The sequence below is a fragment of the Photinus pyralis genome, unplaced genomic scaffold (genome assembly GCF_008802855.1).
Source record: "Photinus pyralis isolate 1611_PpyrPB1 unplaced genomic scaffold, Ppyr1.3 Ppyr1.4_LG2, whole genome shotgun sequence".
In the NCBI taxonomy this organism is placed as follows: domain Eukaryota; kingdom Metazoa; phylum Arthropoda; class Insecta; order Coleoptera; family Lampyridae; genus Photinus; species Photinus pyralis.
Window position 1 is genome coordinate 24,920,730 of NW_022170403.1, and position 15,207 is coordinate 24,935,936.

The window sequence follows — 15,207 nt, forward strand, 5'->3', positions numbered from 1 at the left end:
GCGCAGGATTACGGTGCAACTATCACCTTCCCTTCCATTTTCCATGGCCAACTCAGACATCCTACCACAAATATTTTGCGAAACGTCACCTCCGCGTAGCACAAACACTTTGTAATCTCGCCATAAATATAATTTACATTCTTTATTATTGTTCCCGCTCCCCCTCCACTTTATCAACAATTACCAGCGCGTCTCTTATTTTACAAAAAGCTCCGGGCGCAATGACCAAGCAAACATGAACGATCTTAAAGCCGAAGTACCACTACGTTTATTGATCTATCGCTACCTCATCCCGAATGCTAACGAGAATGTTATTGTTCCAGTTATGGCCGCGTGCAAAGTGTCAAGTTGTTGCCACGGAGCGTCAAGGAAGAGACGGGCGAGACAACGACGGCGTGCACGGTGGCATTTATGGACATCAAAAGCGCGTCAAAAGCGCACACCGCGGAACACAAAATTGACGAGAAGACTCTGACCACGGAGTACTACGAGCCCGCTGCCATTCCGTCCGCTGCCTCGCCGCAGAACACGAACTCTACGTATGCCACTTCTCCGGGTAGCATTCGATTTACAAACAATCACGGGTAAGGATCTCCAAAAACCGTCCCGAATCCTTGCAACTGCCCATTCAGTAACTAAAATCAGATCCCATCTTGTTCCTTTAGGTCACGATCTAGCTTGGATACGGGATATTCGACCAAAGGGTTTAGGGATGCAAAAAAGTCTGATCAGGTGTGGAGAGGTAGGCAAAGTTCGGGAGCAAGGCAAGAAGTCCCTTCTCTGTAAGGAATATATTAGATTCGGCTTTGTGCTCGTGATTTTTAAGGGTAATCCTGTGGAACTTTTATCCATTATGCAGAAGAGGTAGACTAAGCCACGTTAGTGGTGCTCAAGGACTATTATGATTCGACTTTGAATCACATCTACCCTTAAATTTGGTTCGTAAAATATACACTTCATTCTTTTTGAAGAAATTTCTCAATTTTCTACATTTTAGAAAGTAAGGGTGGTTAGGGCCACGTTGGTAGTATTTAGAGAGTAAGGATTCAAAGCATTATGATTAATTTTGAATTTACACGCATCAACCCTTAAAGTTCATAAATGAAATTTGAACTTTTACACTTGATTCTTTCAGAAGAAAGTTCCTAAATTTCCCACGTTTTCGTATTATACGTAGTTGGATTGGATCAGGTCACGTTGGGGGTGTAGTGGCTAGGGATTCAAAGTATTATGATTGATTTTGGATCTAAACACTTCAACCCTTAATGTTCGTCAATGGCATTTGAGCATTTACACTTCACTCTTTAGAAGAAGATTCCTAAATTTTTTAATTTCAGTATTACGTAGTTGGGGTGGATCACGCCAAGTTGGGGGTGTTTACCGACTAAGGATTCCACTTATTATGATTGATTTTGAATCTAAACTCACCAACCCTTAGAGTTTGTCAATGAAGTTAAAGTATTTGCCCTTCATTCTCTTAGAAGAAAATTCCTACATTTCCTACGATTTAGTATTACGTAGTAGGGGTGGATCACGCCAAGTTGGGGGTGCTTAGCGACTAAGGATTCAAATTATTATGATTGATTTTGAATCTACACACATCATCCCTTAAAGTTCGTCACTGAATTTGAGCATTTGCACTTAAATATTTCAGAAGAAATTTCCTAAATTTCCTACGTTTTAGTATTACGTAGTAGGGGTGGATCACGCCAAGTTAGGGGTGTTTACCGACTAAGGATTCGAATTATTATGATTGATTTTGAATCTAAACTCACCAACCCTTAGAGTTTGTCAATGAAATTTAAGCATTTGCCCTTCATTCTCTTAGAAGAAAATTTCTACATTTCCTACGATTTAGTATTAAGTAGTACGGGTGGATCATGCCAAGTTAGGGGTGTTTAGCGATAAGGATTCGAATTATTATGATTGATTTTGAATCTACACACATTAACCCTTAAACTTCGTCAATAAACCTTTAACATTTGTACTTCATCCCTTTAGAAGAAAATTCCTAAATTTCCTACGTTTTAGTATTAGGTGTAGGGGTGGATCACGCCAAGTTAGGGGTGTTTACCGACTAAGGATTCCACTTATTATGATTGATTTTGAATCTAAACTCACCAACCCTTAGAGTTTGTCAATGAAGTTAAAGCATTTGCCCTTCATTCTCTTAGAAGAAAATTCCTACATTTCCTACGATTTAGTATTACGTAGTAGGGGTGGATCACGCCAAGTTAGGGGTGCTTAACGACTAAGGATGTTAACTATTATGATTGATTTTGAATCTACACACATCAACCCTTAAAGTTCGCCAATGAAATTTGAGCATTTGTACTTCAATCTTTTATAAGAAAATTCTAATTTCCTACGTTTTAGTATTACGTAGTAGGGGTGGATCACGCCAAGTTAGGGGTGTTTAGCGACTAAGGATTTTAATTATTATGATTGATTTTGAATCTACACACATCAACCCTTAAAGTTCGGCACTGAAATTTGAGCATTTGCACTTCAATATTTCAGAAGAAATTTCCTACGTTTTAGTATTACGCAGTAGGGGTGGTTCACGCTAAGTTAGGGGTGTTTAGCGACTAAGGATTCGAATTATTATGATTGATTTTGAATCTACACACATCAACCCTTAAAGTTCGTCAATAAACCTTGAGCATTTGTACTTCATCCCTTTAGAAGAAAATTCCTAAATTTTCTACGTTTTAGTATTACGTAGTAGGGGTGGATCACGCCAAGTTAGGGGTGTTTACCGACTAAGGATTCGACTTATTATGATTGATTTTGAATCTACACACATCAACCCTTAAAGTTCGTCAATAAACCTTGAGCATTTGTACTTCATCCCTTTAGAAGAAAATTCCTACATTTCCTACGATTTAGTATTACGTAGTGGGGGTGGATCACGCCATGTTAGGGGTGTTTACCGACTAAGGATTCGACTTATTATGATTGATTTTGAATCTAAACTCACCAACCCTTAGAGTTTGTCAATGAAATTTAAGCATATGCCCTTCATTCTTTTAGAAGAAAATTTCCTAAGTTTCCTACGTCTTAATGTTACCTTAGTAGGGGTGGATCAGACCACGTTAGGGGTGTTCAGCGACTAAGGATTCAAATTATTATGATTGATTTTGAATCTACACACATCAACCCTTAAAGTTCGTCAATAAACCTTGAGCATTTGTACTTCATCCCTTTAGAAGAAAATTCCTACATTTCCTACGATTTAGTATTACGTAGTAGGAGTGGATCACGCCAAGTTAGGGGTGTTTACCGACTAAGGATTCGAATTATTATGATTGATGTTGAATCTACACACATCAACCCTTAAAGTTCGTCACTGAAATTTGAGCATTTGCACTTCAATATTTCAGAAGATATTTACTAAATTTCCTACATTTTAGTATTACGTGTAGGGGTAGATCACGCCAAGTTGGGGGGTGTTTAGCGATAAGGATTCGAATTATTATGATTGATTTTGAATCCACACACATCAACCCTTAAAGTTCGTCAATAAACCTTGAACATTTGTACTTTCATCCCTTTAGAAGAAAATTCATACATTTCCTACGTTTTAGTATTAGGTAGTAGGGGTGGATCACGCCAAGTTAGGGGTGTTTAGCGACTAAGGATTGTAACTATTATGATTGATTTTGAATCTACACACATCAACCCTTAAAATTCGCCAATGAAATTTGAGCATTTGTCCTTCAATCTTTTAGAAGACAATTTCTAAGTTGCCTACGATTTAGTATTACGTAGTAGGGGTGGATCACGCCAAGTTAGGGGTGTTTAGCGACTAAGGATTCAAATTATTATGATTGATTTTGAATCTACACACATCAACCCTTAAAATTCGCCAATGAAATTTGAGCATTTGTCCTTCAATCTTTTAGAAGACAATTTCTAAGTTGCCTACGATTTAGTATTACGTAGTGGGGGTGGATCACGCCATGTTAGGGGTGTTTACCGACTAAGGATTCGACTTATTATGATTGATTTTGAATCTAAACTCACCAACCCTTAGAGTTTGTCAATGAAATTTAAGCATATGCCCTTCATTCTTTTAGAAGAAATTTCCTAAGTTTCCTACGTCTTAATGTTACTTAGTAGGGGTGGATCAGACCACGTTAGGGGTGTTCAGCGACTAAGGATTCAAATTATTATGATTGATTTTGAATCTACACACATCAACCCTTAAAGTTCGTCAATAAACCTTGAGCATTTGTACTTCATCCCTTTAGAAGAAAATTCCTACATTTCCTACGATTTAGTATTACGTAGTAGGGGGTGGATCACGCCAAGTTAGGGGTGTTTACCGACTAAGGATTCGACTTATTATGATTGATTTTGAATCTAAACTCACCAACCCTTAGAGTTTGTCAATGAAATTTAAGCATATGCCCTTCATTCTTTTAGAAGAAAATTCCTAAGTTTCCTACGTTTTAGTATTACGTAGTAGGGGTGGATCAGCCACGTTAGGGGTGTTTAGCGACTAAGGATTCAAATTATTATGATTGATTTTGAATCTACACACATCAACCCTTAAAGTTCGTCAATAAACCTTGAGCATTTGTACTTCATCCCTTTAGAAGAAAATTCCTACATTTCCTACGATTTAGTATTACGTAGTAGGGGTGGATCACGCCAAGTTAGGGGTGTTTACCGACTAAGGATTCGAATTATTATGATTGATTTTGAATCTACACACATCAACCCTTAAAGTTCGTCACTGAAATTTGAGCATTTGCACTTCAATATTTCAGAAGATATTTACTAAATTTCCTACATTTTAGTATTACGTGTAGGGGTAGATCACGCCAAGTTGGGGGGTGTTTAGCGATAAGGATTCGACTTATTATGATTGATTTTGAATCTAAACTCACCAACCCTTAGAGTTTGTCAATGAAATTTAAGCATATGCCCTTCATTCTTTTAGAAGAAATTTCCTAAGTTTCCTACCTACGTCTTAATGTTACTTAGTAGGGGTGGATCAGACCACGTTAGGGGTGTTCAGCGACTAAGGATTCAAATTATTATGATTGATTTTGAATCTACACACATCAACCCTTAAAGTTCGTCAATAAACCTTGAGCATTTGTACTTCATCCCTTTAGAAGAAAATTCCTACATTTCCTACGATTTAGTATTACGTAGTAGGGGTGGATCACGCCAAGTTAGGGGTGTTTACCGACTAAGGATTCGACTTATTATGATTGATTTTGAATCTACACACATCAACCCTTAAAGTTCGTCACTGAATTTGAGCATTTGCACTTCAATATTTCAGAAGAAACTAAATTTCCTACATTTTAGTATTACGTGTAGGGGTAGATCACGCCAAGTTGGGGGGTGTTTAGCGATAAGGATTCGAATTATTATGATTGATTTTGAATCCACACACATCAACCCTTAAAGTTCGTCAATGAATTGAACATTGTACTTTCATCCCTTTAGAAGAAAATTCATACATTTCCTACGTTTTAGTATTAGGTAGTAGGGGTGGATCACGCCAAGTTAGGGGTGTTTAGCGACTAAGGATTGTAACTTATTATGATTGATTTTGAATCTACACACATCAACCCTTAAAATTCGCCAATGAAATTTGAGCATTTGTCCTTCAATCTTTTGGAAGACAGTTTCTAAGTTGCCTACGTTTTAGTATTACGTAGTAGGGATGGATCACGCCAAGTTAGGGGTGTTTACCGACTAAGGATTCGAATTATTATGATTGATTTTGAATCGAAACTCACTAACCCTTGGAGTCTGTCAATGAAATTTGAGCATTTGTGTTGGAATATGGATAGCGAGTCACATTGTAGATTGTAGATCAAGTGAGTTAGAGTTGTCATAATTAATGTAGATTGACAGTCAATAAAAAATAATAAACAGTTAACGTTCTCACTAAGGATAATTGCTAACTCTGCTACTCCATTATCTCATAATTTGCCCTTCATTCTCTTAGGAGAAAATTCCTACATTTCCCACGATTTAGTATTACGTAGTAGGGGTGGATCACGCCAAGTTAGGGGTGTTTAGCGACTAAGGATTCAAATTATTATGATTGATTTTGAATCTACACACATCAACCCTTAAAATTCGCCAATGAAATTTGAGCATTTGTCCTTCAATCTTTTAGAAGACAATTTCTAAGTTGCCTACGATTTAGTATTACGTAGTAGGGGTGGATCACGCCAAGTTAGGGGTGTTTAGCGACTAAGGATTCAAATTATTATGATTGATTTTGAATCTACACACATCAACCCTTAAAATTCGCCAATGAAATTTGAGCATTTGTCCTTCAATCTTTTAGAAGAAAATTTCTAAGTTTCATACGTTTTAGTATTACGTAGATAGTGGATCACGCCAAGTTGGGGGTGTTTAGCGACTAAGGATTCGAATTATTATGATTGATTTTGAATCTAAACTCACCAACCCTTAGAGTTTGTCGAGGAGTTTATCAATGAAATTTCAAATTTGAGCATTTGCACTTCAATCTTTTAGAAGAAAATTCCAAAATTTTTACAATTAATTTTGAACCTTTAGGTACCCTTATCACCCCTAAGTTTCGTCAATAATATTGAAAATTGTATACCCTGAATTCATTTAGGAAAAAATTATATATTTTTTAGGTTGTTATAGGTTGTAAAAGTTCTTAATTTAGTGTATAAATCCATGGGGATCCACCACACACCGAACAACCTTTTGTATATGCAGATACCTAGAGCGAATCCGCAAATATAGGCGGATTTCCAAAAAAATATCAGATATCTACTGTGTCCCTGGAATTTCGAGGTTATCCGAGATATCTAGGGGATATGTGATTTTTTTTGAAAATCCGCCGATATTTGCGGATTCGCTTTTAGATATCTGCATATACAGGGTGTCTCCGGATTGACTTCACTATACGTTTTGATGTTTTGGGATCTCGGCCTACTTGCTCTGAAAAGAATTTCAAGCAAATTTTTCCTTTTAAAATCCAAGATGGCCGTGACATCAGATTGTTTTAGGTGTCATTTTAATCTTAATGACAGGTAATAATAATTCATTTGTTTTATTTGCACAGGATATTTGTTTCTGTGGTTGCTATGAAAGACTACAAATCAAATGTTTGATCAATCACACGTGTAGTGATAAGTGAAGTCGATCCGGGGACACACTGTATACACGTACCTAAGTGCATTGGAAAGCTGAGACTATCCATAGGTGATACCCAGAAATTCTCAAATATTCATTGAAAATTCTTACTCAATTTATTCTAATCTAACTAATGAATGGAATTAATTAATGATTTAAATCTTTTCAGGTACGAAATGAAACCTAATATGTGTTAATGCAAGAAAAATGCATTTAATTTAATGCTAGTAGAAAACTTTGTGGTGATTTTCGTTGGGAAAACAGCAAAACATGTTGATAGTTAGGACGGAGATCTTAAATACTTTCTATCTGTCTCATGATTTCAGAGAAGATATACTGTACAGGGTATCCCAATTTCGATGTCGGTGCTGTACCATTCTTGCAGGCTTTATATGAAATTTGTAAACGGGTTCATTGCCTTAAAATCGGGACGTTATGGCCGCCAATGGGTAATGAATTTTGTTATTTCAAGTGGTACCCTTGGCACTATTTTCATGTTTGCCTTTTTATGTCTAACTCGACTATTTTTTAACACGGATACTCGGAAAACACGTACGTATTTAGGCAAGATGTGATAAGATTATGGCAATCGGACAAAAACCATTTGTTCAAAACCACTTTCACGCCAATTGCGTTTCTCATGCCGGCGTAATCAACTTTTCTTCAACTCCATCAATTGATCTTAAACTTTTTCCGTTTTATTCTCATACCGGCGCGGTAACCGTAACCGTTCGTGAAGTAAACACACCAGTGAGCAAAAAGTAATACAACCGTGTTTATCAAGATTTTCGTAATTTATACAAGTTAAATATTCATGTTGATCTTTATTACATCTACTTTTAGCCGTTTAAAGATGACTATTGCTTAAAATTTGTGTTTTTATTTACTCCCGGTTGCCACATTGTATGTAAATTACTCATAATGGCGACTCGCTCGAAGGAAGGCCTACGTCACTTGAACGAAACGTTGGGTTGTTTATTTTCTGACACTTTGATGATTTCCGTGTTCCGCGTCGGTGGCCTACAAAATTGCACTTCATCTTTTAGCAGGTGGTCATTTTCCGCCTTGTCTACCTGCTGTCTGTAATGCAAATTGAGAAGAGTTTTGGAAAACGGGACGTGGCGTGCAGCAGGGATCAGCGTTTGGACCTTTGATCTTTGCATGCTCTTGAAATTGCAATTCTAAAAAACGCTTGCGATGTCAGATACTCTGACTACGAGTTTTTAATCGTTATCGCACGTTATCGATGTGGTTATAGTAAATTAATTTAGCCCATATCGATAATATCAAAAACGCTTCCGCTTGAACGAATGTCGCAAACAAGTTGATCAAGGTGATTCAAAATTATGAACAGATTTGTACACCTGCACTTTTTTGATATGTGTCCACTATTCTAACAGCGACGTCGGGAGAATACCAAAGTTCAAAATCGAGTATTCTTGCTTAGTGGTATTCCTGCGGTGGTTTTTTTGTAATATTCATTATTGATCATTTTCGAGAGAGAGCCATCAAAATTCTCTCACCTTTCGTGGGAAAATACTTCTGAAATTTATTTGAACTGATGTGTGGGAAGGTTCTAAACAGAAAAGTTTTTCTTGAAAACCTTCATAGGTTTTTACTCGGTATGGGGAACTAGATAAATCAAAAAATGTTTCAAAAAATGATTGGAGGTTGGTTTCGAAAAATACCATAGAATGATGACCTTCAGTAAATGCGTACAGTCACCTAGTGTAATAAAGATGCTAATTACGTAATCTCTATGGGTGAGAAAGAAATTTGTTCCACAGTCTCGAAATGGGCAGTATTGAAAACAAAGCTATAGCCGTTCTCTCATTAACATTTAATGCCAGCGACGTGTAAGTAAATAAATGATTATTCATCTATCTATTTATAAAACAGTAGGTACCTACGAAAAATTTCCAACTTTAGCTTATCATACGTACGTTAATTTGCATTGTAAATTGGCCCAAAGCGACCTTGCTTACAGTTACGATATTGTTTATCTCGCGATTATTCCCAACCTGTTGCGCGTATGCATAATTAAAGAATTGGAGAATGGCACCAAATCGTGCCCTTTTCAGACCGCGTTCACATGTCGCGATAGATAAGTGCCCCATCGAGTAGTCGCTCCGAATGTGTTGTAACACAATGGAGGGCAGTTATCTCGAAAATTTTGTTGATTTACAGTTTAAATTATTTATCTTTCCGAGATAATTTTCCTTACGCGATATCTGCGATTAGTAGTCAGTACTTCTAAATGGAGGTTGGACGGTTGTGCCTTTCCTGTACGTTTTTGGGCAGTGCGGAAAGAGAAGCGAACGCAATTTGTACTCGAGGCGAGCAGAGATGGGAACTGGGGGGATTCCGGAAAAGTGTCCCGTGATTATGAGGTAATGCAAAACTGGGGATACGTGGGATACGTGATTCGTGATATGGCGTGATAATTTACGTGGTTCTCCAAATCCAAGAAGCGAAACGTTCCACTAATTGTGCGTCAATATTTATAATTCGAAGCTTTACATTATGAATTGTGATAGTTTTGTGCGTCTATTATTAAGTTTTGTGCGCCATTCGATTTTTTTATTTGGGATTACAACTAAAAACGAAGGTTTCAGATTGTTCCAAAGTTGTCCTTCCACATTTGGTGCGTTATAACCGGCGATCAAAAAAGGCTTGACATCGAGTCCCCTTTAGAAGTTCAAGTTAAATGTGATTTTCCATTTAAACAACAATTCCAAAGGTAACTCGACAGCAACTCTTTTTTGATCGCATAGTGTAAGGTGTTTAGTCTGGGATTGCCACATAAGAGTAAGAACCGAAGTTCTTCTCCTGCTCCCTGAGCTCGTTCTCCATTAAATCATCCGCCTTCGCCTCCTCTTCGATCTTCCGCGCGCCTTTCTTCCATCAGATTCATCATTCTTCTTCTAAGAGTGGCTTTCCTGGTCTACTTAATCGCATTTCCATTTCCATCACGTCCAACTTCTCCAAAAGTCCCATGGTGAACCCAAGATATTTAAATTCTCTCGATCTTTTGAAGCGTTCTCCAGTCAGTTCCAATTCTCATGTTTCATCTTCTCCAAACCAGGTGTATTTGGTCAAATTATTCACCCCATCCATGAAGACCGTTAGGGTAAAGCGCCTAGTAGTTCCAGAGCTAGTTCTAAACGCAAAAATGCAAAATACAGGTACCTTTTTTCTCCACGGCCTGAGCTCGGGTGACCTTAATCGGAAAAATGGAATTTTGGGCTTACCCTAATTTTGTCCTTATACAGGGTGGCAATTTGAAAACTTACCACTCCCCATGTCTTAGTAAATAAACGAGATATTTTAAAAAATCAAAATACGTTTCGGTAATTTGGAGGGGGAATCACAATAGCATAGTTGGCGACGCACCCTCTCCAACCTCCTACGCCCCAGCCACCCCAACTTTTAAATCTTAAATTGTGACCCCCCAGGTGTGATACGTCGTTGGAAAGCTCTGAAAAAATGCTTTCCAACCATACCAAATAACATTACATTTAGGTTTTATAATTATCGTGCAAATTAAAAAATAAACTAATAATTATGATATATTTTCTAAAGTTGGCTTGTATTTCAATAAATGTTCAAAATGGTTTCCGTTATTGGTAAGACAGTAGTATAATCTATTCTCATGGTTGGAAAGCATTTTTTCAGAGCTTTCCAACAACGTATCATACATGGGGGGTCACTAGTTAAGATTTAAAAGTTGGGGTGGCTGGGGCGCAGAGAGTTGGAGGGGGTGCGTTGCCAACTATGTCATTGTGATTCCCCCTCCGAATCACCGAAACGAATTTTGATTTTTTAAAATATCTCGTTTATTTACTAAGACATGGGGGGTGGTAAGTTTTCAAATTGCCACCCTGTATGTAAATAGCACTACTGATTACATTTGATCATTGAAGAAAATACTAATTACTTTTTGGTGCGAATAGAAATTTTTCTCATCGCCATTTTGTCCTTGAGTTCTAGGTGTAAACACTGGAACTCCGTTGAAGTCTCCTTGTGTTTTCTTGCAGTTTTGCTATCGAATTTTGTTAATGGAAGCCGTTTTTTACTAATTAACTCCTATCAAATTAACCTGCATAGTTTACAATAGTCATCTCCTTCGTGAAACGCTGGACCAGGTGCCTTTTTTGTGAAATTTGAAAGAAAGAAACTGAATACAATCATCTAAATAACGTGAATAATTATTGCCCAACGATCCCTAAATTAGACTTGAATTTTCACATAAGACGCGGATTGTTATTGCGATCTCCATTTCGGGACACGTTAAAGTTTCATCAAATGTCGACGCTTTAGATCATTTTGGGCAACTTTTAAAAAAGAATTTTTTTTCAATCTGTATGTACAGGGTGGTTCACCATTGGGATCTCCCTAACTGTGAGAGATACCGTGTAAGTTAATTGGGGGCAACGTTGACTAAAATAATGCTTTTGAAATTTTTGAAAATAACCGAGATATCACAGAAAAACTGAAAATGTCAAATTTCGTTTGCATTTTCCCTAGTGTAAACGGTTGGAAAGGGACGGTTCCCTCTAGCACCTTCTACGAGCATTTTTTTCGGAGAATCTGAATCTGTTATTAGAATTTCCATAACATGCTAAATGTAGAAGTTACAGGCTACTACTTTCTTAGTCACGAGCGCCATATTGGATTTTTACAATTTTTTGAAAAATGATACAAAATATAGAAAGATAACCCTTCTTTAATTTTCTGAAAATCACGATCATCTAGTGTGAGGGTTGTAATTTTATTTAGAGCTGTTAGATGAAATGTCCACAAGCTACCCTACAACCGGGTTGGGTAACACAATTCGTGCATTGTCACTAAATTACCGTTTTCGTTTCAGAACAACGGAAGAACACGGAAACTTTCCCGAAAGGTTCTACGAGAGGAACAACAGTCGTGTAACAGACGCCGAATACATCCGCCGAACGAGTTACCACGACGGTAGGGGTCGCAATAGGGATAGGGGATATCGAAATGGTCCGTACAATAACGTCATCGATCGACATAGACCGCTTAATAGTACCTGGTCGTACGACTCCTCGCGAAGTTACAATAGTGAAACAGGGTATGGAACGACGACTTCCGACACGAACGACAGGAGATCGTCGGATTCCCAAAGTACAAAAAAGAAGACCAAATCGAGGTCGGGCAGTAGGTCGATATCCCCATCCGGTAGCACGTCGAGTCGTTCGCCGACGAGATCGCGATCGCAAAGTAGCAGTAGTTCCTCGAGTAGCACCACGTCGCACGCGTCCAGTTCGACGAGTTCGCCGAAATCTCGAAGGGTGGCGTTGTCGGGAAACGCCTCCCATCAGCCCGTTGTGCATTCGGACGATAGGAGGCCTTTGGCCATTTGCGTTCGGAATCTTCCGCTAAGATCGTCGGACACGTCGCTGAAGGACGGACTCTTCCACGAGTATAAGAAGCACGGTAAAGTGACGTGGGTGAAAATCGTCGGTCAGGGCGCGGAGCGGCACGCGATTGTTTGCTTTAAAAAGCCGGAGGACGTCGATAAGGCTCTTGAAGTCAGTTACGATAAACTATTTTTCGGGTGTAAAATTGAAGTCGCTCCGTATCAGGGATACGATGTGGACGACAACGAATTGCGACCGTACGAGGCTGAAATCGACGAGTTTCATCCTAAGGCGACGCGCACACTATTCATCGGTAACTTGGAGAAGGACGTTACCGCTTCTGATCTCAGGAAACACTTCGACCAGTTCGGGGAAATTATAGAAATTGACATTAAAAAACAAGGGGCTGTGAGTTCGTACGCATTTTGCCAGTACTCGGACATTATTAGTGTGGTTAAAGCCATCCGGGCGATGGATGGCGAACATTTAGGTAATAATCGTATTAAACTAGGGTTTGGGAAGTCGATGCCGACTAACTGTGTGTGGTTGGATGGTGTTGTGGATAGTGTTAACGAAAAGTACCTGACGTTACAGTTCGACTCGTTCGGACCGATTACAGAAGTGAAGATAGACAGAGATAAAGGGCAGGGGTTAATCTTCTACGACCAAGTGGTTAACGCGCAGGCGGCTGTCGCGAAAATGCGCGGAGTGAACATGCGCGGTCGCAAAATGCAGGTGGACTTTGCCAGTCGGGAGTGTCAAGAGGCATTTTACGAACATTTAGAAAAACAAGGACATACGACTGATAGGACGAACTTTGAGGACCGGACTGCGGCAGTGCGAACGTTTGATGTCGCGGTTCCGACTGCCACCACGCGATTCGCGCGATACGAGACGCCTACGCGACCGCGAACTGCTTCGTACAGCAGCCGAACTAGTGCCACGACCGGTCAGTGTAACGCAACTTCTACGGTTCACTCGCCTAGCACGCCGGGCTCGGTGACCCCTCGAGGGAGCGGCTCGCGTTCGCGTCTCGCGAGGTTCGCCGAATATTACGATCAGGGCGTAACGGAATACGGCGAGCGAAGGTACCGAAGTTATGACGAATACAGTCAAGGCAGTGCGGCCTCGCACGAAGACGGTTACGAACACGAATACCCATTCAATCGGGAAAGTCCGTCGCACATCGACTCCCTAGAATCTCGCTCGTTGCAGCATAACACCGAGGTCACCCTAACCTTTGCACCACCCGACATCCGCAACCTGCAAAAGGAACGCTACCACCTACTGGAACAGCTGGAGGACTACCCCAGCTCGGGGGACGAGCTGGTGAGTCCGAAGAAAAGGATACGGCTCGACATCTTAGAGGGCGCCGCGGCTAGCGATGTCATAATAGAGGCGAATCGCGACCACAGAAAAGTAATGGAAATCAGACGAACATCGGACGGAAGCCTCAAACACCATTCACGAAGACCATCAGTCGACAGCAAGCACGGAGTCGGAATAGACCGAATCGCCTACATGCCTCACGCGGTCTGCAAGCGGCGAAAAACGGCGGGTAGCGACAGCAGTTCCAAAATCCAACACCACGAACTCTCCGGATCGGAAAGCGTCGGCAGTTCTCGACCGGGCACGCCGCTATGCGACGAAAAACCGGACTTCCCCACCGAACCCAGAAGGATACCTCGAGAACGCGAGGGGCCCATAAGCCTGCCCTTGCCTCGGTTCGCCGCGCAAGTCTTGGGAAAGGGAAACGTGTCCGTCGCCGGAATCAAGGGACAGAAGGACAACGTGCTGTCGAGCCCTCCGCCGGCCGCCACCAGCCCGAGAGTCTCCACCCCTCTCACGCCCAGCCTGGCCCAGGTACCACCGCCCGCCTCCCCGCCACCCAGACCGCCCTCGCTCAGCTCGAACTCTAGCGACAGCGACATAACGCCACCCAGCCCGTCTTTGGACGAACGAATCCGTTCCCTCGACGAGAAGTACGAGAAGTGGTCCGGCTCGAGGGCAGTGAGCGCTGCGGGCAGCGAAGCACTGGCCAAATTGGACGCCTCGGCATCGGAGAGGTTTAGGTTTAGTTATAAATTGTTAGATCTCGATCTTAAAGAGCTTCAGCCTTCGGAGATAGTTAAATCAGTGCTGGCAAAACCCTCCGTCTTCGACGAGGACTCGAAAAGGCTCGAGAACGTCGGCGAGAAGTACGAGATTAACCTTTTTCCGAAAACGCCAACGACGCCGTCGGTCCAAACTACGGTACCTGTCACGCCTTTACCACCCGTACAACCTCCCGTGCCGAAGGTAGCTACAACCACCGCGCAATTGCCAAAGACTCCCACCATACAATCTCCTAGATCTTCAGGTATGTACGAGAAAACGGTTGGTTCTACGCAAACTTTGAATATGACCTTTTTGAAAGAGCCTTCAAAAAATTTACCCTTGCCCTAAAATTTTTTTGCAAAATTCAAGTAGTCTTTCGAATGACCATAAAATTTCTGATTAGGTAGGAGCCGCCTCTGAGAAATTTACAAAATTGAAATAATATTTCCATTTTTGCTATGTACAGGCTGTTCGATTTTCGACACTTTTATAGCGTGTTTCTGTTGTGATTGGTAGGGTTATCAAAAAAGTAATATTGGCTTCATGTGCTCTTTTTGGGTCAAATTTAAAATGGTTAAAT

General features: G+C 40.4%; 1 protein-coding gene across 5 annotated transcripts in view; it reads left to right on the forward strand.

Annotated features, from left to right (window-relative positions):
- LOC116164771 (protein split ends) overlaps positions 1-15,207 on the forward strand; it is a 114,993-nt gene that overhangs the window by 85,038 nt on the left and 14,748 nt on the right. For 4 of the 5 annotated variants that reach the window (XM_031478993.1, XM_031478994.1, XM_031478995.1 and 1 more), the window contains 2 exons: positions 324-584; positions 12,017-14,889. In XM_031478993.1, the coding sequence (XP_031334853.1) occupies positions 324-584; positions 12,017-14,889 (3,134 nt within the window). Of the gene's footprint in view, positions 1-323; positions 585-9,384; positions 9,537-12,016; positions 14,890-15,207 lie in introns of those variants that run through there. The other variant, XM_031478997.1, reaches the window with a different exon arrangement.